This window comes from Coffea arabica, chromosome 7e (genome assembly GCF_036785885.1).
Source record: "Coffea arabica cultivar ET-39 chromosome 7e, Coffea Arabica ET-39 HiFi, whole genome shotgun sequence".
NCBI classification, from domain to species: Eukaryota; Viridiplantae; Streptophyta; class Magnoliopsida; order Gentianales; family Rubiaceae; genus Coffea; species Coffea arabica.
This window is the reverse complement of record NC_092323.1, coordinates 1,668,354-1,691,902: the sequence shown is the minus strand read 5'-3', so window position 1 is coordinate 1,691,902 and position 23,549 is coordinate 1,668,354. Positions and strand designations below refer to the sequence as shown.

Here is a 23,549-nt window from a genome sequence, read left to right as displayed (position 1 = left end):
GTACAGTACCTGTTGTATCCTTTCACCTTTCCAGGCTTTACCATGCATGTGGTGTGGGATAATATATATATATATATATATATATATATATATATATATATATATATATTCCTAAAAGGAGACTAAACCACAGAATAACTTAGTAGCTAGAGTGAGTTCAATCGCAAGAAACAACAACTCGACGGAAACAAATTAAATTCCTTCACAATCATTCTAGCGAAAGGTTCTACGGGAGATGGGCGGGCAGCTGCCAAAAAACAGAGACCAAAAGAGAGGTTTCCATTGGTTTTGCATATCCATCCGCCCATTGATTTGCTTCATGGTAAATGTGCACTCCTGGAAGCTCTTCATCGAATTCCTACTACAGTACTCAAGTATCTACTAAAAGGGTGTGTGAATTTCCAGTGAGTTCTGTGCAATATGGAACCTGACCCTTTTCCTAGAAGAAGATGAGAACAAGTGTTGATTGACGGCAACGCACCGTCCCTCAGGCCCTATAATTTTGCCACAAAGTTGGAAGTTTGTGGCTGTTCCTAAATAATGAAACCCCTTTGTAACTTATGCTGCATACGATAGAATGGCAGACAAGCCAGGCAGGGCAGGGCATGAAGAAGTAAAGCGGCACATTTGCCCAACCACCTTTAAAGATGGATGATTGGCTAAAAAATTGCGTAGCATCTCTCAATTGCGCTCCTCCTCCTCCTAACCATCCAATCCATTTCTTTTCTCTTAAAAAATTGATTTTTTTTTTCTATTATTCGTCGTAAATGAAGCAAATGAATGCTTAAACTTCAAATTCCGAAAATCTACTAACATTTTAAATATCAATGTTGGGATAATGGAGAATATTTACTAATGCATAGGACAAGAATTTCGCTTGTCAAAGATAACAAAAAAAAAAAAAAGAAGAGAAAATTCAAGATTTGTGTTAAAATAAAGTAGTTTCTCTACTGCAACTTGATATAATTAGTAGCAGTAATAACAAATTTTGGGTAATAAAAATATATGTGCAGATGTTCCATGTCCTCCTTGAATTGTTATTTTATGGTGCTTTATTATCCTTCCTTTTCTATTTTCTTTTTATCCTCTTTCACAGTTTAAATATTTAATATATGTAATTTATATTACTAAATAATTATGACATCATGGATCAAAAATATTTTTTTTTTATGGTCGGCCCAAGAATTATTTTTGGGTCAATGAACGAGTTAGGTTTCAAACTCTCACTGGGACGGACAGGCGCGGTGACAACTGACGAGGGAGTTTTGATGGTAATTGTGGGGGAGGGGGAAGAAGAAGAAGAAGGAGGAGGTGGTGTAAGTTGTGAGGACTGAAAACGATATGGTTTGACCAGTGAAATGAGAAAAGAGAGAAGAGGAAGCGAGGAGTTGCCCTTTACTTCACACTGCGGCGCGTAAAGGTTTGTGATAAGATTTGTCAACCCGTCCCGTCCTAGTTAGTTTAGTTTAGTTTAGTTTAGCTGCCCCTCAACTCATTTTTGCCCCCCTTGGATCGTCTGGTCTGCAACCCCCGGCCCGGCCCTCACCCGTCTTATTTTGGTTTTCCCCCAATTCCTAGTTTCAATTAGAGTACGTCTTTTTAAGTTGGGAATTAAATTTTTAAGTTGGGAATTAGGAGTGGTAGATTTGGATGAATATCTTCTTTCTTCTTTCTTCTATAGGCTACTGCTGCCGCTGCTGCTGCTGCTGGGCTGGGGATCCGCTGCTGCAACGATACCAAAGTCGAGAATAATTCAAGATTACTGCACTACTGCTTTCATACAGGAATAGAATTCTCTCTCTCTCTCTCTCTGATTGGACTGACTGATATTATTATTGCTTTTATTAGAACAGGCAAAATAATAAGAATCCGGGGAGGGAGAGTGATTGTTGATTATTAGCAGTAGGAAGTTAGGGAGGGAGAGGATAATTAGCAGCAATGAAGTCATCGTTGGGGAAGCAGCTCAAAAGATTTACACTGCAAAAGACCCACCATGCCAAGGATAACAAGGATCACCAATCCCTGGCGCATTCCGATGCGCTCGCCCAGGCTTCTCAGGTCCATTTCCTTTCTATATTTCTACTTCTCTCTCTCTCTCTCTCTCTCTCTAGTCCTCTTTTATCTCATATATTCATTAGCCATTGTTAGGGCTCCTCCGATTTTAATTCCTACTTTCGTATAACTTTAATTTTTTTTTTAAACTCCTAAACACTATGGTCATATCATCCTTACCTTTTTTTTTTTTTTCAAGGTCTTCGACTATCATATCATCTGTCTCCGCCACCACTTTTGCTGACTTTCCTAGTATTGTTTTTGAAATTTCTTCCCTCGGCGAAGGATTATGATATAAATATCCTCCTTGAGACTTTTAGGCTTTAGGTTAGGACTTCGGGAAATATTTCAAGTTCGATGCTCCTCTTTTGCTTATATTTTCCCCTTCCTCTGTGAGTGTTTTTGTGTTTGGGGGGCGAGGGGGGGTTGGAATTTCTAATCCCGTTGCCCAGATTTCAAGATTTTCTTTTTTTTTTCCCTGGTAAATATCAATATTACTGCATCCGTATCCAGCTGGGGCTTTTTGAGATTACTCCGGGATTTAATAAAAAAAAAAAAGAAAGAGGCATCCGAAAATAGTCCACGTTACTTGCTAATACACCTGGACTTGATGCATAGTCATAAAAAGCTCTCCAATAACCAAGCCTTTTTTTTTTTTGGGTTATAGTAGTTAAATTCCCATTACAAGTTCTGTATGTGCATATGTGCATGAAGATGTGAAAGAGCAAGTGAAGATGAGACATTTATTAGTGAGGTCTGGAATACATAAAATACGTCGTTACAATCTCATGTAAAGTACTATCAGTGTGTTTTTATGCCGTTGGTTTCTTTATTGAGACTTGGCGATTAGAATGAATGGTACCTTAGAAGACAGTGTTGTGTTATATTTCTTTGAAGGAAACAGCAAGGAGAAAAGCTTTCTAAAATGAGCTTTAGAATTGGAACAAGCAAAAGATTTAGTGCTTCAAGAAGTTGGAGCCCTAGGTTTCCAATTTTACACAAGAACTATATATAGTCTCCCTTCCTATTCACGTGGATTTTGAACTTCAACTCTGTAACATTTTGTCTAAGTTCAGTAACATTTTGGATGCATGATGTCAAATAAATTAACTCTTGCGTAATTAGCTAAAGCTGTGTGAACTGGCTAGGCCAATGCATTTACAATATGAGATCCTAGAACCTATCTTCAGTATGAGACATTCTAGTCTTCCTATCCGTCAACATTCATTCTCTTGCATCAATATGGTTATTTGTTTATTTTCTCTTTTTGCAGGATATGAAAGACATGAGGGATTGCTGTGATAGTTTTCTTTCTGCAGCTGCTGCAACCACAAATAGTGCTTATGGTACTTGCTTTATCTAGTCTCTGGATAGAATTATTTGTTTCTCTCCAAGTTACCTTTGGGAGGAACAAGAGAACTTTATCTCCTATCAACATGATTTATCAATTTCCATTAAGGATGCCTCGTACGTTTGTTATCACTGGGAAGTAGGAATTAACAAATAGTGCTTCCTTTGTCCAATTTTAAGAAAATCCACGTTTGAAGGATACACATCAGTTAGCTAAATTTTCTTTCCATGATTGCCTTCAATTTACTGTTATTTTTGTTTCTCCAATGATCTTGCTTTATCTTTTTCTTGCATTTTAACTAGCTCCACCTATTTTTCTTTGTTCCTTCTAGTGACACTCAGATGAAGTCTTATTTTCTGTGGTTCATACAACATGGTGCACTGGGCTTTGCATGTCTTTCTTCTTATTGAAAGGAAAAAGCTAAACTCTTACGTGTAATAATTCAAGTAAATGACAATTTCCTCTTCATTTAGCTCATGTTACATCTTTGACATTAAAAGTTTTTATGATACAACATGAGTTGGATGAGTGATTACTGCAATTTGAGTCTTCTATCAATTAGTTACATTCCACATGAAAGCGCTTACCAATATAAAACCTGTCCACTTGCAGAATTTTCAGAGTCTTTGCTGGAAATGGGTAACTGTCTACTGGAGAGGACTGCATTCAACAGTGACGGAGAATGTGGTAAGGAACTGATTTCAATGTTGTTTGGTAACCACTTTAGTTTATACCAGAAACCAAATGCACCCTGCTGGAAGCATGTTACTTGAATGTTCGGATTTTAGGTAGTTTAATTATGCTGCCTACATTAACGTTGATCCCATTGTTGCACTACATTTTTGTTTCATCTGGTGGTGTAAGTGCTTTTGTTGCTTGATTTATTTGCTTGCCCCTCGTATACAGATGGAAGAGATGGAATGCCCTGAGAATCAGTTTTGGGTTTTTTATGTGTCTACATTTCCTTCAAATGTGCAGTTAGTTAGTTAATGAAAAACTTGCAAGTTGTGAACTGCTCATGATGTAGCTGGTGGTACTTCTAAACAGCTTACATGTGAAACTAGAAAGGTGATACTTCTGATTTTAATGGTTTTTCTGGGAATATGCTGTCAAACAACAATGGTAGTGTAATCTTCTTTCTTGTTTTTTGTTGGGTTGGTGGGAATTGCAAAATACTAACCATTGGCACTGCATGTTACGTTGAAGAAATCTTCCAGAATATTTGTAGCCATCTTTGCATGTGTTGGGGAGTTTTTTGATTCGGTTTTTTTATATTCAATCATTGCAATCACTTTTTATCTCTACCACTAGTTGCACAGTTCTTTCAGAGATTGCTGATTATCATCTGCTGCTCTTCTCAAAAATATATTTAGAACTTCATCAACCATCTTAATGTCATTTTGATGTGTTAAATTGTTCAGGATGTTTGTATGTCTTGCAGAGGCTGAAGCATTTTCTGTTTCTTTTCTTGACTTTCATCTGCTCCCCTTTTCTTGACCTTTTTTCTCTGGTCAATTGTTATCCATTTGCATGTACTTATTTGTTCAATGCCATTGCCTTACCAGCTAAAAGAAATTTATGGGTGGTACTGAAAAATGTGAAAGCAAGATTTTCAACCATGGCTGATTTTCTAGTTGATGCAGGCAGAGCATTGTCAATACTGGGAAAAGTACAGCTGGAACTCCAGAAACTTGTTGATGGCTATGTAAGTTCCTTTTTTTCTTTTTTTTTGCACTTGTGGGGGTGGGGTCTCAGGGTCTCACTCTGTATTATCTACTTTAACCCGTTTGTAACACTGTTCTCTGCTATTCAGCGTTCTCACGTAATCCTGACTATCACGAACCCATCAGAGTCTCTTCTTTCTGAGCTGCGGAAAGTGGAGGTTTGTGTGTAGATCTCTATAATTGATTGCAGCCTGCTTCATTTTGGTTATTTTGCAGTTTTTTTCCTTTGATTTCAAGACAGTTTAGTGGTGGTTGTTTGCAATTTCATCTAACATGGTTCTCGTCAAAATGTTGAATCTCAGCAGTTCTTGTCCTGCAAATTTAGTCGTATATGAGTTTGGAGAAAGGATTTATGCCTGCCTATTATTCTCATTTTATTTTGATATTTTTTCTGGTGCAGGAGATGAAACAGCAGTGTGATGAAAAAAGGTAAAGCTTTTAAATGGATTTACCTTCTGATATTTATCTTACTTCTTTGAGCATTATCTTATTCTTTTCCATGCTTAATGATCAGGAGCATATATGAACACATGGTGGCACGACATAGTGAAAAAGGAAAGTCTAAAGGTGGAAAAGGAGAAAGTTTTACGTCAGAGCAAGTACAAGCAGCTCGTGAAGATTATGATGAAGTGGCAAGGCTATGTGTTTTTCGTGTAGAATCCTTGAAGCAAGGTCAGTGCCGCAGTCTTTTAACGCAAGCTGCTCGTCACCATGCAGCACAGGTAACCTTCTAGTTTCATGATTCTGCTTAAGCTTCTTCTTCTTCCTTTTTTTTTTTTTGACTTTAAGTTCATTAATTAGCTGCTTGTCCCTTTTTCTTTGTACCGTCCATAAATTTTTTGGAAACAGTTGATTTTTTTCCGTAGAGGACTTAAATCTCTTGCCGCAGTTGAGCCCTACATGAGAAATGTTGCTCAAAAGCAACACATTGATTACCAACTGAGTGAGTTAGAGGATGCAGAATATCGGGAGGATGGAGTTAACAGTGATGATACTAATTGTGATGGAGAATTGAGTTTTGACAACTTAGAGTTTAAGCAAGAACAGGAAAATCCTAGCACATCAAGGAACTCAATGGAGGTAAGTTTGGAGCATTAAGGATTTCTAGTGGGCATTTTTCCGATTTGACTGCTGTTAGGAATTTTACTAGGCAGTTTATTAGCTTATACAATCTGCAGGTCTTTTCATGCTTGGAAACATATTTGGTGTGAAAAAACATATTAGGTAGCAAGGTGTTTAGACGTCCATTATGTTTCATGTTGTATTTCTTTCCATTTTGTTTTACTCGGTAAAATTTGTCTGCAAGGAATAGATGAAGCAAAACAAACAACGAGTTAAGTACTGGCCATTTTTTTATGCTAAATAATGAAGTAATTCAGAACAGTAATTTGTTGGTTTGCCTGTTTTGCAACTTGTGTACATTCTGAATGTGACAACGCCTCAACTTACTTTTTCATTTTTCATTGAAAGCCACTAAATTAATTCTTGGTATCTGAAGAAGAGAGAAAATCATAGCATTTTGTTTATAAATAGATAATTATCTTGCTACTGCACATGTTTCATTTCCTAATTTGTTAACTTCTTGAGAGTAAATTGCCTCTGCAAGTAATCTCTAAGCAGGGGTTGGACATTCTTCTGGAAGTTTAGTACTTCCAAGCTACATTTTCACATGAATGTTCGATGATCATTGTCATTAGTGTTGTTTGTCAGATGCTGCCCTCTGACAGTCATTCTGTTTCTTGCTGAGGACCTTATCAATGTAATTGATCACCACTTCTGATTTCCTCTTTTTGGCATTTCTGTTGATTTTACAGGTGGAAGTAGTCCAGGCAGATGCTCCAATTGCACAGGTTTCAGAATTTGATGATCTAGAGGTACAAAGATCTACTTCTGTAGAACAGATCTCGCCATCAAGAAAAAACTAAGGAAATTCTGATAAAGACACCATCTTTTGGTATTAACTTTAGCTCTGCATGGTTGAGTTAATGAAATGTAATACATCTCTTGCAAATATCTGATCAACATGGTAGAAGTTTCTGATTTAATGCTTTCTTTTTTGTGTCACTTGCTAAATCATTAATTTTTCTTTAAGGGTTACTGTTGGTGAGGTCTGTTATTAATTTCTGGCTTTGTTCAACTTATAATATGTTCTATATACAGATCAATTTTCGGAGAAAGAAAGGGGAGCAGGGTTTTAGCAGGAAGCCTCGAATAAGCAGTTTTTCCGCTCCAATATATGCTGGGAAGTTTGATCCATCTGAAAAGTTTAAAGAAATGCAGACACCAGTCCAGAAATTTCATGCATATGCGCTACCAACTCCTTCAGATGCAAGGAGTTTAAATTCAAGGACAAGCAGTTACGCTGTCCATTCAAGTACTGCTAGTGTTAGTGGAAGCGCCAACAATGTGTGGCATTCATCACCACTTGATGCTGAGAAGCACAGGAAATTAATGGTAGATAACTTGGCAATGCGCACAGCCTCCAAAACACAGGCTGCCATAAAAGAGAGTGACCAAAATAGTCCCTCCATTCCACTCCCGTCCCCTTTAGCAGAAGGAGCTTCACTCCCACAATCTGATACAAACTATGATGCCAAAAAAATTGAACGACAGGCTCTCTCTGGTCCATTGCTGAGTAAGCCATCATCTAGCAAACCTTTGTTATCTAGCAGTGGGCCCATTGGCCCTAGTGAACTGCCACAAGCAGTATCTGGACTGGTTTCTAGAGTTTCAACCTCCCAGCCGCCTTCAGCTATAAATGTGCCTCAGAGTGTTTCACCTCCTCATGTGTCTTCACCTAAAATAAGTGAGCTTCACGAGCTGCCTCGTCCTCCTGGTTCTTTAGCCAGCAAACCAGCAAGTTCTTCTGGTGTTATTGGGCACTCTGCCCCTCTAATTAACAGAAATCGGGAAGTCTCGCCGACAAATCGGAGTTTTGTGCTGGCATCTAATGCAGGATCTCCACTTCCCCCTCCTCCTCTGACTGTTCCTCGAAGTTTCTCCATACCATCAAGCGATCATAGAGTAGCTGTATTTCATGTTTCCAAGTTGATGGAATCCCCTGAGATGAAAGAAAAGGCTGGAGTGCCTTCTCCTCCATTAACACCACTTTCCTTATCTAATGTGAAGTCAACGGCTGTTGTATCTGAACTAGCCTCCAATCCAGGCAGATAAGAGGTAATTTAATGAAATGAATGTTATTAGATGATGTTGAATCGGCCATGGTATTTCCTGAATCAATGGATTCTTGACCTGTGGATTGAGGGAGTGTGGAGAGAGATAGAGAGGGGAGATGATTGTGGGTAGTTGGGCTATAACCTATGGTAGCGATCGATCTTATTATATGAAGGGAAATCTTCTAGTAATCAACTCTGGTCTTGAACCAGCTACAGTATCTTTAGGGGTTTCAGATGGATAAGCTACACGATGGAAAGCAGTGACTCGGTGTTAAGCGATATTGGATCAAATGTAACTTTGATTTGAGGCTCTAGAATGTTGGAAATAGTGCCTGCCAAACACCTGGTTATGGCGTGCAAAATTTGGAAATAAAATCTAATTCCTAATTTGTTTTTTTTTTGGGGTTAGGGTTGTAGGATTCTGATTTGGTTATTGTTGTTGAATATGGCAGGCGTCCTCGTTAAAACGAAATTGAAAATCCTAACTGTGAACTTCAATATTTGCAGGAATCAGCTGATGCCCGACGTCCACTTTGGATTTCATTGGGCGGACTCTGCATCTTACTTGCTGCGCCTGGCCGAGGGGGTGTAAATATGCAGATTGACTACTGTAGTTTATATCTGATTTTTCTCCAATTCTTTCAAAGTCTAAACTAGAGAACTCGTCTATCGAAATTTTGACTTGTAGTGTTGTATCATATGTTCTAGTCGAAGATGGGAAGAAATATGGATGTCATGAATGGAGTTTTTCAAAAAAAAAAAAAAAGAAAAAAAGAAAGAAAGGAGGATTTATTTTTGGCAAGTGAAAGCATACCATTACCATGGATGTGTTTTTGATGATGAGGAAAAGAAAACTAAAGTAAAGTGTGGTTGTACTCTTCCGATCGTCGAGCATGTGAATGGAGAATGAATCCAACAAGCCAACTTTCTCATTCTGTGATTGATTGTAAGTTGTAACGAGGAGGAGGAGGAGGAGCATGGTTTATACTAATAGAAATTTAGTAAGACAAGCGTAGAATGGTTATTGTGTTTAAACGTACTTTATTGAACCTCTCACATTTTGTACCCTTCAACTATGCTATACTACATTTTGAATTCCTGTTTTAATTAGTAGTATTAAACTTCAAAACTAGAATATTCGAGTCCTTTGAAGCACTATAAATTTGTTCCGCTCACGTGAAATCTATTTCATTTTAGTCCCCAAAATATAATACTAGTCCCATTTAAATATAAAACTTGTCTCGCTTTAGTCCTTGAAGTGTTTAAAAAGTTGAAAAAAAAGATTTTATTTTAGTCCCCAAAATATAATACCAGTCCCATTTAAATATAAAACATGTCTCGCTTTAGCCCTTCAAGTATTTAAAAAGTTGAAAAAAAAACGTGTTCATAAATATTTATTAGAAAAAGGAAAAAAAAAAAACTCAGCATTCCAAAGAAAAGAAGGGGATAATGGTAAGAAGTGGGAGTATATTTTACGGTAAAAGTGGTGGAGTGAGAGTGTGTTATATTGAAGTTTGAGGATATGACGATGAAGAATATGATGACGGAGATAACACAGGCGGGAGGGAGCTGGGGCACAACGAATTATTTGGTTCGACCCCGAGCGCAGCCGCCTGCTTTGGAATCTCACTCCCCTTTTGGCTTTGGCTTTGGCTATGATGGAGGCCTCTCATCGCCATTTACTACTACTACTACTTATCAGTTCAACAACAGGAATTGTCGGCTTCAAAGACCGTCCGCTCTTCCCACTTCAATCTTGTCGTCTGTAGCTAAAGAGCCCCTCACCCTTTCCCGAGCCCTCCTGGATGATACTACTTCTTCTTCTGGTATTGTCTGAAATCCATTACAAACTGCTCGCTGTCTTTTGATACTGTGCTACCAACGTTAATTTCTTTTTGATTCTGTTTACTCAGTCCTTAATAAACAAACATAATTTCTGATTCTTAGTAATTAAATGTTAACTGTGAAGATGCGGAGGAGCTTAAGAGTGTTGCTGAGGCTGATCCTTCACTAACACTTAAGGTGGGTGAGAGGTGAAAACTCTTTTCCCTTCCTTCCCTTTTGGTGGTCAATTTTGAACTTAAATGCCTCTATTTCTGTCGTTTGTCCGCTGCAAGATACGGTTCCATGTTGTGTGGTTATTTATTATTATCTGTGTTTTCCTTCGCCCCTTTTTGTTACAGATTGTGATCTGCTCCAGCGAATGCTTGTGTACTAATAATATTTCCCCTCTCCATTAACTTCAGTTTTGCTATTTTGACTCTTCCATGTTGAATGCAGAAGAGGGCAGCTGAGATATCTCCCGATTTGAAAGGAACTTCTGTATTTCTTGTAGGTGAGGTTACTAATTAGTGCTGACCTTTAGCTCGCGATCAAGATTATGAACCTTTTATGTCTCATTTTGTTCTCCTTCGCCTCCCTCCTCCTTAAATTTTTATATTGAATTATTCGTTGGCATTGACAATAGGGATAAACTGTTCCATCAAATCCAACTTGGGGAAACTTCTTGCTGAGGCACTGCGATACTATTACTTTGACAGGTGATATCCTTTATAAATTTTGCCGCTCCTCTTTTTCCGATCAATTGGGTTTAGTAAAAGTTCCATATGCTGCATCTCCTGATGCTATAAGGAGCCCCATTGCTGACATGCTGTTCCTCTGCTTCCACTTCTATTGTAGTGATGATTTGATTGAAGCGGCTGCCGGTGGAAAATCTGCTGCTAGATTAGTTTTCCAGCGGGATGAGAAGGGTTTCCGTGAATCTGAGGTTGGTCACTCCTGCATTCTGCTCTCTTGATCAGGCTGCCTATACAGTTTACCTAGCTTAGCTTCCGCTATTTTACATTCTTTTCCCCCCCTGTTGAGTTTTGTTGCTTGGAGGCCCAAAGTAACACTTTGACCAAAAACTCTTTGGCTGCAACGGCAGACAGAGGTACTGAAGCAGCTGTCCTCCATGGGCCGTCTTGTGGTTTCTGCTGGAAATGGCACTGTTCAGTGTGCAGCCAATCTGTACGAAACTCATTTTGCAGTTAAGTTTCTTCTCAAATAACATCCTATTTGCAACTTTTCCTGATATCATCCTCTTTCAAATGATCGTGTAGGGCACACTTGAGACATGGAATTTCAATATGGATTGATGTCCCTCTAGACATGGTAGCCAGGGAGGTCATGGAAAATGATATTCAACTTCCTGCATCTGACCTCACAGTTTCTGGATCTTATTCTGAGGTCCATCACTTCCACTTCAGTGCTAAAATAAACTCAGGCTCACAGTATATGCTGCGAATAAGGACAGATGTTACAGTTAACTAACGAAATAAATCTCTTTTCAACCTCCTATATTGTAGCTAATGGTACTTGTGAATTTGGCAGATTTTGACTCAGCTGACTGAACTGTATGAAAGAAGCCGGAGTGGATATACTGCAGCTGATTCAACTGTTTCGCTCCCAAGTAATTCACGATCCAAGTATTTCCTGCTCATTTATTCTAGAGGTCCACTCTCTCATGCTTCTAAAAGCGCTTTTTTTCCTGCAGAAGTAGCATCTAATTTCGGTTACAAGGACCTGGTTGAAGTAACAGTTGAAGATATGGCTTTAGAGGTATGTTCTTTCTAATTCCTGTTGATTGACACTGATGACCAACGTGGAGGTGCTGGGTTCAGTCAACTCGCATCCTGATGGGGTAATCTGTTGAACAGACAATGATTGCATTGGTTTAATACATATTTTACTGAGCTATGTCATAATTTAGGTTCTCAAGGAGCTCCAAAAACTAATGAGACTTAAAAAGATGATGGAAGCAGCCGCTAGACCATTTTAATCTCCAAGACCTTTTGTCACTGCCATTAACTTTGGGTTAGTCCATATGTATTTTTGTTCCTTATTGTTTTACCTTGCTAATTATTATACCACTTCTTACTGCTTTTCATCGTACACACTTTGCTATATGCAGAAGTTTTTCTCAGTATGTCCCTGTTAAATTTTAAAAGGTCTGTTTGAGTGGAAAATATGGTGACCGTGCTCTTTATGACGAATCATCTATCAATTGACTGTCTTTGCATGCATAGAAGTATTGATAAATAAAATATGCAAACAAAAGTAGATACTTATTGCAGAGCCTTTTTTAACAGAGTAGCAAGAAGTGACTTGCGTCCAAGTAAGTAACTGCACCACAGTGTCCTGGAGTTCTGAGTTGATCTAAGAAGTCATTTCAGTTTCAGCCTATATTTGTCTGGAGCCCATTTCTGTGAAACCTTATAGGTTAAAACTTAAAAGTGTCATACTTTGATAACACTCAAAACTCGTTAATGAAGTACCCCTTTATTCAGGTGTAAGGAACTGTTTGCAGATGTTGCAGCCGCTACCTGCCAAAATATCTCAAAGAAAGCTATTTACTCTACAGACTTGAGAAGCTTGTTATACGTTTGTTTTTTTGATGGAATTAGACGTCATCATCGCAGCAGGTTGATGCATGGAATTGTGACGGAGATATTGGTTTGTAACTGCCTCAGGCTGGGGAAAAGGAGTTCCCAGATCTTGATTTCCACCTTAGGCAGTGAGGCTGCATTCGCCTGCCACAAATGGAGAAGTTGGAGACCTGCGATGACCTATTTCATGGGTTGATTGATAATTGTGACGAGGATGTTCTTACTAGTTCATAGTACGCAGTAATGGTGTTCAGCTTTTGAGTTGTGTTATGGAAATGTTACGAATCTATTGTGATTCTTGATCCTAAATTAGTTCAGAGCTAAGTAAATGGAATGTTAAGATGAACTTTTGAGCTCTTGTCAAAGTATTAGGCCTGTATCAAGAGGGGGAGGGGGAGGGGGAGAGAAGGGAGGGCGGGTCCTAAACTCTCCCTTTAGTCGTCCTTGTAAAGAAAACGGAGGGAAGGAGATGCAACTGGCGCAAGCTACAATTTGATAAATCTGTCTAGGGCGAGTTTCTAAAATAGAAGAAGAACCTGAAGTAATAGTAGTGTACTCTTGACAGTAGCAATTATTTATTTCTGCAGGTGGAACAATTGAAATAAAAAACAAAGAGGAGGCTATAAAGTAATTTCCATGGCTACATGTCAGGGCCGTGCCTCATAAGATGAAGTAACGTAATGTGGTTGGTTGCTTTCATTCGATCCTTCGAAGTCTGCTAACGTCTCATTTGATCCATCAAACTGTAAGGTGTCTCATTTTGATTTTGATCCTCTCAAGTAGCAAAATGCCTCAATTTGTTCCTTGAATGTGAGGAAAGTTTTATTTGATAATTCAATTTAACACTTAAACTTAATGGAGTCAAATTTTAACATGGTCAGATGCGTTTGATGATAAAAAAATTGAACATCTAAATTAATATGGTACTGAATTTTCTCGATAAAAGTTGTTGTAAAAAATAAATGATAAAATATTTACTTATCACTTAATGTGATGTATATGTAAATGTATTCAATTTAGTACTTAACAATTCAATAATTTAATTCATTCAGATTTTGGATTTTAAATTTCAAATTTCAAATATCAGGCTTCAATTTTATCAAACGCATCTGAAGTCTTGTTTTGGTCTTCCAAAATAGCGCAAAATCATAATTTGTTTTCTCAAATACAAAATAAAAAAAAGTCCTAATCTTGTGCTATTAATTATAAAAGTTGTTCTAGCTTGGTCCTCCAAGCCTATATTTTAGTAGTTCAATAACAATGAAAGAATCAAACGGCCAAAATGATAGACTAGGCAAAGTTTGTCTTGTCATTCTGGTAGAAGTTTTTTTTGGCTTAAATGATTTGGGAGAAAAAAGTAACATCCTTTGCGAAACCAATTTAGTGCTTTCTTTTTATTATTATTAAATCCCTAAATTACTTGATATTGAAACATTGTGTAACTCGTAAAGTACGGCACTTTATTGATGAAAAAAATAAAGTGCAAATAGTTCTTGGAGAGCAACTAAAATGACTTTGTTTTGTTTTCCTCCATTTGTAGTTAGATCCTTGTATAATCAACCAAAATTAACTAACTTTAATACATAAATTTGGACTGCATCTTTAATACGTAGATTTGGAGGATCAATTTGGAACAACTTTCTCAGTTTAACTGACTAAAATTTGAGTTCTTTTTCTTTTTTTCTTAAAGGACTACATTGAGATTTTCTGCTATTTTTGGGGGACTAAATGAAATTATATCAATTTGAAGGATCGAATTGAGATATCTAACTATTATATACAGTGCACGAGACCTCCCTGTCCCTGGTAATAGGAATTGGGTCATTTAATATTATTCCTAATATGCCCATTACATATTAAGGCGTTGTACCAGTATGTACATGATTAAGCACATTGGTGTACTCGTGAAAGTTTGTGCAAACGAGAGCAAGGGTATTTAAAAAAAAAAAAAAATTTTGGGGTACTTTCAAAATTTTTCTTATTTTAGTTTTCACTCCGCCCCTATCTCAACCCTCCCAGCCAGCCTCTCCGCCCATCTCCACCACCTCTGCCACGTTTCCCCAATCCCATCACCATTGCGCTGCCCGCCTCCCTACACCAAAGTACCAAACCCACCATCCTCTCCACTCCCCTTCCCCAGCAGGATGGGTATCATGAAAAGCTGAGAAATTCAGCACCCCTCCACATCCCTTTCCCCAGCCATAAATTATCAATATTGAAGAAGAAGGAAAGATTGAAAATCAACCCTTGCTAACTGTAAGACATCAAATTGGGTGACAAGTGTTAATCGGCATACTGGAGCCTTTGCAACCGACTAGGAGACAACGAGATCCAAGAGACATGTTGATGGTAAAATCGAAAAAAGATAGGGGTTTGAATACCATACGCAACTATAAATTGCATGCCATTCACTTGTATACTTTTAAGTGGAATTTGACTTCATTCATTGGGGTGCATCGAGTCTTCTGAATCTCAACACATATTTGTCCCTTGGTTCGGGTTTGGGTGGCATCTACGCTACTGCGAGCTACCTTACTAGTAGTCTAATTCATATGTACAATTTCTATATAAAAAATAAATATCAGTAATGTTTTCTGCTGCTAGTGGGGGAGGGGGGGGGGGAAGGAGGGAGAGAGGAGAGGGACAGCGGGATGGTGGTAAGAGAGCAGGGAGCGTGGTGGGTTTGGTGTAAGGAGGGGCATCACGATGGCGTTGGGCGGGGATGGGGAGAGAGGTAGCGGAGATGGAGGAGGGAGCTAGGGACAAGTGTTGAAAAATTTGAACAGTGTCCCGAAATGTTTAAAACGGTAGTATAGTATCCCAAAAGAAAAACACATAATTTATTTATTTGGAATTTGTTATAGTCCCATACCGGAATTTCCAAAATATCCTCCAGTGGATTTTAATTAAATGGTGGTCAGGTGTTGCTGCCGCCGTAGAAGGATTCAATTGGACCCCAGGAAATTTATGTTTAAGGATCACATTAATTGGTTAAAATCAAAGTTTGGGATTAAATGGAATGAATTTGGTTGGCCATTTTTCCTTAAAAAAAAGCAAATGCACAAGGAAGGAAAGAGAGAGAAACGGGAATAAAGAAAAAAAAAAAAAAAAAAAGAGGGAAAGTAAAATGGAGCATGGGCTTTTGGGTTTTTGGGTACTGCCATATTGGGCATTGGGTTTGGACTTCAGAAGAAGAAGAAGAGGAAGAAGAAGCGCAGCAAACACAGCCCTTCCATTTCTCACAAGACGCAAGAGCAGATAAACTTTCCCTACATTTTCTCGATTAATTAGTCATTATTCTCATTTTTTGTTGCTTTTTAAAAAAAAAAAAAAAAAATTACCGCTAAATTTCGACAAAACACAATAAAAAATTTTTTGAGTTGAATTAGGATGGAATAGTAGCAGTAGATAGTGGTAAAAATAGGAATTAAGAAAGATGAATAAGGAGGAGAGGTTGATGGTGTGGAGATGGAATTAGAATGTTTTGTTTTGTGAGCAAAACCAAATCCAAACAATACATATAAGTAGATCCTACTACTATCCTTCTCCTTCCCTGTCCCTGTCTATTTGCGCCGGGCCGGCGTTCACATTTTGATCTCGGTGCGTTTCTGACCTTGATCGCTTTTTCATTTTTTTGGTTTTGTAACTCTTTTGGTCTCTGAATGCTGCTATCTATCGACTTCCATTTGAGCTCTGCAACTGCTCATCTCATCAGTTTTATACGGTTCTGGATTAATAATTGTTGAATCATCAAACTTAGTAGTACTTTAATTGTTGAATCATCAAACTTATTTTTTTTATCATCAGTATATATATTCATTTTGGCTTTGTGTGGTGATTGGTGAATGTGTGCCGTACAAGTAAAGTTGTTGCTATTAGTTGTGTGCGTCGTCGTGCTGTTGTTGTTCACTTTTCCGTCCCTCCGTCGGTCCGCCGCCAATCGTTCCCAAAATTGCGTCTCGGCAATGTCTTCTGAGTTGTGATGCTCTGTCCTTCCTTGGAGTGCTATACTATTCTGTCCCCGTATTAGATTCAACATTTTTTTTTGATGGTTTGATATCATCTTATCCTTCGAAAACAAAACGCACAAAGCAATAGAATTGTGAGCAGGACAAGAGCTCAGACATGGTAGTGGCGCTTTTCTATGAAATAATCAAAATCATTTGTAGGCATTATGGATTGGATTTTTGAATACAAGGCCTTCCTTCTCCACTCCTTCCTCCTGACTACCCGCTTGCCTCTGCTAAGTTTCTTTACTCTCCCAGATTTTTTTTTTCCTCTAATCACTGTGGGCATTTTGTTATTGCCCTTTCATTAATTGTATATATCTTCTGTCAAAATTCTATGGTTATATTCTTGCTGCTGCATCAAACGATAGTCTCACTAATTCTTTTAATGCATATCTCCATTATGTTTTAGCATGTGCTTTTGGACTTGGTTTCAGGTTTATGAGTTGATCTCCCTATTCCTTGCGCTTTCTGGAGGAGAAAGTGGACCTCTTCTCTGTTGCATGCAGTCACTAGAATATCTCTTTGGCTAGATTTTTGCAAACTCTAAATCCAACAGTGATTGGCCTAGATTTGGATGCCTATCCTAGATTTAGGATTGAAGCTGCTCTGTAGCTTAACTGTTGCTTTTGGCTTTCTTCAGCAGGCTGAAATTCGTGTTCCCATTTCTTATTGTGTACAAGACCAGATAATCTGGTTTTGCATTTAATTCTTCTGCAGTGTATCACAATATCCTCACTCCCCGTATCCAAACTTGGCTGTAACTTTCAGAGGAGTCAGCCAGCAGAAAAGTTACTTCTTATGGTTTGGTATGTGAGCAAGAAGCATTCAGTCTTGAAGAATACCTAGTAATGGGTTTGCTGCAAGTTTCATCGTCCTGTGAAATTTCTGAGGATGTCACAGCATCCTCAAGTATATTTCTGCCAAGCCCACCACAAATGCCTGGTGTGAGCGCCTGTGACTTGGATGGAATGCATGTTGGTGTTATAACCCCACCGTTTGGGGGAAATTCGATATGTTCTTCATTAGGAGACTTTAACCGCAAATCCTCATTGGAGGCCTCAAACTTTTCTCATAATTCATTTCAGCAGGATTCTGTAGATGCGGTAGCTCATTGTCACGTGTCAAGAACTCATTTTGGTGACAAAATTGACTCGTTATCTCCATGTGCCAAGAGGGATATGTACACTCCTGCTTCTCGAATTGTTGGTTTTGAAGCTTTCCAAAAGGATATCCTCCCTGGTGGAATGAATGGAGTTTCAGCCAACAATGCCGATCATATTGTGGTTGGCACTAACTCTGATGAAACTGAATCTAGTGGATCTTTTGTCAGGAAGCGGTTGTTGTCACCACTGAATAATATGCTTTTCCCTGAGCAATTTAGTGGTGATTCTATGGACATTGGTAGGAGCACTTTTCATTCCAGTTCTCATGGCAGTCGTTCTCTTTATATTGCCCAAGATTATAAAAAAGCAAACATTGGAAGAAAAAAACATATCAGGGCACCTATTTGGCCTATATCGAAGTTCTCGGAGCAGAAAGGGATGCGTAATTACCATGAAACTACCTCTTTGTGTTTTACTGATGGGCCTTTACTGGAGGAGAATGAAGTAATCCCATTTAATTGCCTGCCTTCATCTGAAGTTAATTGTTTAGGAGGATTGAATAAAGTGAGGCCATCATCTTCGGCAACACCAGCATTGACCAAGGATGATAATGCAGCTCCACTATCTTCATCACCTCTTCGTCCTAGATTTTCTGAAAAATTAACAGTTCCATGCAGAGGAAAAATTATCAAAAGTGAGAGAGACATTTTTGAGAATATGGGACATTTATATAAGGAGAATGTCTCCAGCTTTTTAGGTTCTTGTAGAGAAGAGGATTTTGGGATAGCAAGCACATCATTTGAAGATTGTCGGTGTCTCAAAAAAGGTATTCAGTCTTCATCACCAGAAAGTAACACTGGAAGGAGTTGGCCTATCTATCAAGATCTTGGCACTACAGCCAGTTGCATGAAGTTGTCCAGAAGTTTGAGGGGGCTTCCTATTAGAAGATCATTGGTTGGCTCATTTGAGGAATCGCTATTTTCTGGTCGGCTTGCTATGGGAAGACACAGTCAGGTGTTAATTTCATTCTGATGAAATAAAATGTGCAATCTAGCTAGCTTTTTTTGGTTTAGTTATCTTATCCTAGATTTTTATGATGAAGAAACCTGGCTCTGTGCAAAGAAGTACTCCCTCCGTCCCACTTTGATAGTCCTATTTCTTTTTTCACACAGTTTAAGAAAAAGTAGTTAACTTTGTTGGAAAAGTAAATTTAGATTGCTATTTTCCTAAAATACCCTCACATTAAATATGGTACAATTTTATGGGAACTTGAATTGATGGTAAAAAAAGGATCAACTCTCATTAAATGGGGTAGGTTTATAGTAACAACTACTTACATTGAATAAGGGTATTTTAGGAAAATTAAAATACAACTACATTCTTCAATTGGAAAGTGGACTACAATTTGGGACAGATGAAAAAGGAATACAGGACTATCAAAGTGGGACGGAGGGAGTGCTAATTTTCTTAAATCGTGTGAAAATCTGCAGAGAATAGACGGATTTCTTGCTGTCATTAGCGTAAGTGGAGGCAATTTTTCTCCTAAAGTCCAGAAACTTCCATTTGGAGTTGTCAGTGTTGATGGAGATAATTACTTACTATACTATGCATCCATTAACCTTGCTGGAAATTCACCATCAAACGGTTGCAGAGGCCAAAATTTCAAAAGAGGTTTTGCTAGTGATGATCCTCAAAATAGCAAGAGTCGCCTGCGCATTCCAGTGAAGGGGCGGATACAGTTGGTATTATATTCTCTTCCTTATAGTTGATGGGGGCTTTTTAAATCCGAACAAGTGTATGCTCTGCATCATTGCCCTTGCACATAATCTGCTCTATTGCTCTTTTTATGTAATTTGTCTATGTTTACTTGCTATTTTTGGTCCGATTTTGTGAGTTTTGCAAGCCAATAACCATGGTGGATGAAAGGTTTTTCTTTTTTTTTTCTTGGTTGCAGTTTTGAGCCTACTAATATTGTAACCCACAGTTAAAAAATGCTCAGAATGTGATGGTGAAAATTAAAAAATAATTGAGTACATGATCAGAATTTTGTCATATCATGGGGCATTTGAAAAAAAAAAAAAACTTGTCCTCTAGCGTACACTATACATTAGTTTTGAAATTTTGAAAAATCAGATTTGTGTTTATGGGTTCTATTTTTTTTCGTACTTCTCACTTTAACTTGTTCATGTTTTGTGTCTAAACATGAATAATACTGGCTTCATATGTGTTGTGTAAATTTAATAGCTCTTTTCTAATGCTTTGTACATTTAGATTTCTCTTTCATTCTCTGTCATGCTACTGCTTTGGGGGTTACACTTTCTGTTTGTTTCTTGCTTTCCTTTCTAGCCATTTATGGTCTCATTTTGTGCCTTGGCATCCATATTTGATTAAGTGTGGTTCAGTACTTTTGAAATGCAGAAGCTGCAATGCTCATACAGACCCATTGCCGCAATGATATGCTAGCTTTTAATGGGATAGCATTATTAAAAGTACATTTACTATGAAGCTGGATTGGTTTTCACAGGTCTTAAGCAACCCAGAAAAGACACCTATTCACACTTTCTTCTGCAACTATGATTTGGGTGATATGCCAGCTGGTTCCAAGGTGAGAGTTAGAGAATATACTTCTTCTTGTGATTAAATAATGCATGCACAATTGTATAAGAAATTGGGGAAGAAAGGACAGAGGAAAGAATTCGTGATGTTTTGTGATGGAATCTGCGTAGTTACTCTCCATTACGTCCTCTTCCCCACCCCCCCCCCCCCTGCCCCCCTTCTCTCCCCCAATGCTCTTTTTTTCTCTTCGCCCGGGGGAGGATGTTGGAAGTTCAGGACTTCCATATAAAGATATATATATGCCTATTCTTTTACTTTTTATATCAACCATCTGTGCATATAGTTCTCTTTCTTGGTGCTAATCAGCCATTTGTTTGGTCTGAATAAAATTGCTTTCTTAGTACTCCTATGTTTTAATAATTGATCACATTGGAAACCTCTCTTTGTACAAGTCAGACATTCCTGCGTCAGAAGATGACCCTGGACTCTGTTGGATCAAATATTACATGTCAGAAAGAAGGGCAGCACAATACCGAGGTGAAGTTGGAGAGAAAGGGTACTTCAGCTTTAGAAACAAGTCGCCTTGGTGAAACAGTGGATGGAAAGGAAATTGCATGTGAGAGTTGTAAAGAGAAATGCAACGGTGGAGATGCATGTCATGAAACTGATAGGAAGTCTCAACATTCTTGTTCCAAAGTCAATAGGAGTACGAGTAATGCTGGTTCCCTACGCTATGCACTTCATCTACATTTTCTGTGTCCTTCGCCTATAAAAGGCTCAAAATCAGTTCAGACTAGCAAATCAGATCCCCTATCTATTGCTCATGGTACTAGAGACAAGAAGGACGAACGGAGATTTTATCTGTACAATGATTTAAAGGTGGTGTTTCCTCAGCGACATTTAGATGCTGACGAGGGCAAGGTATGTTGTTTGAACTATTTAGCTGTAAAAACAGGGGAATATGCCTACTTGTTGATGCATAAGTTTTGATTCTTTTAATCTGTTCGTGAGCTAGCATTCATTAAACAAAACCAATTTTCTGCTTTGGGATATGATCCAGTAAACTTACTGTTGTAATAGGTGGCCGTTGTAAACATTATCACGACTATATGTGATTGCACTGACCTCCTTGAAGTGTTGCATGTATGTGTAAAGTGCATCACTTCGTACCTATGGATGTTAGAAGTATTGGACTGTTTGAAGTCTGATAGGACTGTGCTAGAAATAATTCCGGGTCCTCAAATTCTGAGAATTTTGGGAAGTTTTAAAACCTGTTTGGCATATATTTCTTTTCAAATTTTTTCTAGCTTTGAACTGGTACTGTTGGATTTGGGAGTGCCCTTCCTGTTGCTCAAATATAACGGTTGAGAACAACATAATGTCTCGTGCATAGTACACACCTGATTATTTTTCTCTGTCCTAAGAAGGATAAATTGGGTGACATACAAACATGTTCATTTCAATTGGTCTAAGGCTAGATAAGCAGGGTGATGTAGCAACCTGAAGTTCATATCTTGAATGTCTATGATGCACAAAGCTGTTAATCGAACCGGGTAGCTCGCGAGCCGAGCTCGACCCGGCTCGATAAGGGCTGGACTCTGCTCGTTTACTGAGAGAAACGAGCCGAGCTCGAATTCAACTTTAGGCTCGTTTAATAGACGAGCCGAGCTATGCTCGACTCGTTTAAGCTCGACAGCCTCGAATAATAGGGTCATTAGCGTCATTTCATTGTGTATTTGATACTTTTACTTAATTCATTCTCCCATTTCTAGCCCTAATTTTTTCTTTCCTCTTTCGATCTTGCCCTAATGTTCATTTCCCAAACGAGCTCGAAGAGCTCGGCTTGATTTTGAATTCGAGTTTGAGCTCGAGCTCGAGTTTTCGACCGTGTACACCGAGTCGATCTCGAACAGCTTGTGAAGCTCGAGATAGCTCGATTAGAGGTTCGAGTCGAGCTCGATTATCATGTGCTCGAGCTCGACTCAGCTCGATTAACAGCTCTACATATCTTCTTTACTTGATGAGGAAATATATTCCTAAGTCCCCTTTCTACCCGTATATTTGTACCTTCTGTAATAGAGCTGTTGTTACATAGATACAAGAACCAGCTAGATACTTTTTTTTTTAATGTACTTATCTAATCTGAGTTTTCTTGATTTGTCATGGCAGTTGAACATTGAGTATCATTTTCCAGAAGATCCAAAATACTTTGACATCATCAGCTGAAACGAGTAGATTGGCGTCTCGATTTATTCACATGTTTTTGTGTGTGTGTGTGTATATACACATATATATTGCCTTATCTTAGTGCCCTTTCCGTGCAGATAGCCTGTAACACACTTTCCCCTGTAAAAACTGAAAAAAGAAAGGATATAGTGGAAACGAAAAGAAATTCTATCAAGTGGGTTGCTCCTATATTTACAGTGATATCTGTACTGACTGGTTGGAAAACTTGAGGAATTAGGACGTTTGGTCGGTTAATCACTCAGGTTACTCTATTCCAGACAGATAAAAAGGCCCTTGAAGCCAGTTCTATTTTCCTTCTGGCGGGTATATATCCGAGTCCTATTTTGAAAAGAAGAAAATGGTGCAACGATGAGAAGTCATTGATCTTTGAAAGTAAGTATAAGAAAGATTGGTTAGGTTGTGCCGACTGATATAAAGCTTTGAGGTCAGCAGAGAATGTCAGACACAAGGCTGAAGTTCGTCATGGTGGGTTTATATTTGATTAATTGTTCTCCAGTGATATTGGTAGTTTCCACATAATCGTAATGACTGAACTTTATTGTTAGAGTCGAAAAGTTTTCGAGTTCTTTTGGAATTACAGTTCAAATGACCTTTGTTTATGCTGTTGGGATATGCATATGCTTGTGTTTTTTCTGGGATTGTTTGTCTTCTCGCTCTCTCACTAAAACGACCAGAATTACTGGCTGCATCTGCTTGTGTTCAAACGTGAGAGTGAATTTTTGATGCGTGACGAGGTACTCATGCCACCTAAAGAAGTCCAGCCTGCATCTGCGTGGATTGATTGCAATTGTGGGTTGCGACGTGCGAGTAACTGGCTGGCCAATCAGATCCCTCCGTTCACTCACTCTCTCTCTCTCTCTCTCTGTTTCTGTGTTGGTCTCTTCTGACAGCACGAGTGTACCA

The 23,549-nt window shown here is 38.4% G+C and overlaps 3 protein-coding genes across 11 annotated transcripts; all 3 read left to right on the top strand.

The window, feature by feature from the left end:
* Nucleotides 1-1,229: 1,229 nt before the first annotated feature.
* Nucleotides 1,230-9,410, top strand: LOC113722861 (uncharacterized protein At2g33490-like). Of its 4 annotated transcripts, none has more exons than XM_072059781.1 (12): nucleotides 1,230-1,420; nucleotides 1,682-2,058; nucleotides 3,326-3,398; nucleotides 4,016-4,090; nucleotides 5,047-5,108; nucleotides 5,217-5,285; nucleotides 5,528-5,556; nucleotides 5,642-5,849; nucleotides 5,977-6,207; nucleotides 6,942-7,001; nucleotides 7,288-8,304; nucleotides 8,811-9,410. In XM_072059781.1, the coding sequence occupies exons 2-11, from the start codon at nucleotides 1,939-1,941 to the stop codon at nucleotides 8,299-8,301; spliced, it is 1,941 nt and encodes a 646-aa protein (XP_071915882.1). In that variant the 5' UTR covers nucleotides 1,230-1,420; nucleotides 1,682-1,938; the 3' UTR covers nucleotides 8,302-8,304; nucleotides 8,811-9,410. The 4 variants fall into 4 exon arrangements, with proteins under 4 accessions (XP_071915882.1, XP_071915881.1, XP_071915883.1 ...); XM_072059780.1 differs by having other exon boundaries at nucleotides 1,238-1,420; nucleotides 5,038-5,108; XM_072059782.1 differs by lacking the exons at nucleotides 1,230-1,420; nucleotides 1,682-2,058 and adding an exon at nucleotides 3,735-3,849 and having other exon boundaries at nucleotides 3,323-3,398; nucleotides 5,038-5,108.
* Nucleotides 9,411-9,774: 364 nt separating this feature from the next.
* Nucleotides 9,775-13,076, top strand: LOC113722860 (probable inactive shikimate kinase like 1, chloroplastic). Of its 2 annotated transcripts, none has more exons than XM_072059785.1 (11): nucleotides 9,775-10,129; nucleotides 10,273-10,325; nucleotides 10,584-10,638; nucleotides 10,771-10,843; nucleotides 10,983-11,070; nucleotides 11,230-11,312; nucleotides 11,405-11,531; nucleotides 11,676-11,754; nucleotides 11,842-11,903; nucleotides 12,055-12,158; nucleotides 12,632-12,825. In XM_072059785.1, exons 1-10 carry the CDS (start codon nucleotides 9,826-9,828, stop codon nucleotides 12,121-12,123), a joined length of 993 nt encoding a protein of 330 aa, XP_071915886.1. In that variant the 5' UTR covers nucleotides 9,775-9,825; the 3' UTR covers nucleotides 12,124-12,158; nucleotides 12,632-12,825. The 2 variants fall into 2 exon arrangements, with proteins under 2 accessions (XP_071915886.1, XP_071915885.1); XM_072059784.1 differs by having other exon boundaries at nucleotides 9,776-10,129; nucleotides 11,839-11,903; nucleotides 12,632-13,076.
* Nucleotides 13,077-14,693: 1,617 nt separating this feature from the next.
* LOC113722859 (uncharacterized) lies at nucleotides 14,694-23,279 on the top strand. Of its 5 annotated transcripts, XM_072058798.1 has the most exons (7): nucleotides 15,384-16,330; nucleotides 17,175-18,857; nucleotides 19,334-19,585; nucleotides 20,368-20,448; nucleotides 20,856-21,320; nucleotides 22,569-22,630; nucleotides 22,724-22,800. In XM_072058798.1, the coding sequence occupies exons 2-6, from the start codon at nucleotides 17,589-17,591 to the stop codon at nucleotides 22,623-22,625; spliced, it is 2,124 nt and encodes a 707-aa protein (XP_071914899.1). In that variant the 5' UTR covers nucleotides 15,384-16,330; nucleotides 17,175-17,588; the 3' UTR covers nucleotides 22,626-22,630; nucleotides 22,724-22,800. The 5 variants fall into 5 exon arrangements, with proteins under 5 accessions (XP_071914897.1, XP_027101882.2, XP_071914896.1 ...); XM_072058796.1 differs by lacking the exons at nucleotides 15,384-16,330; nucleotides 22,569-22,630 and adding an exon at nucleotides 14,694-15,079 and having other exon boundaries at nucleotides 22,724-23,279; XM_072058795.1 differs by lacking the exon at nucleotides 22,569-22,630 and having other exon boundaries at nucleotides 15,380-16,330; nucleotides 22,724-23,279.
* Nucleotides 23,280-23,549: the final 270 nt, after the last annotated feature.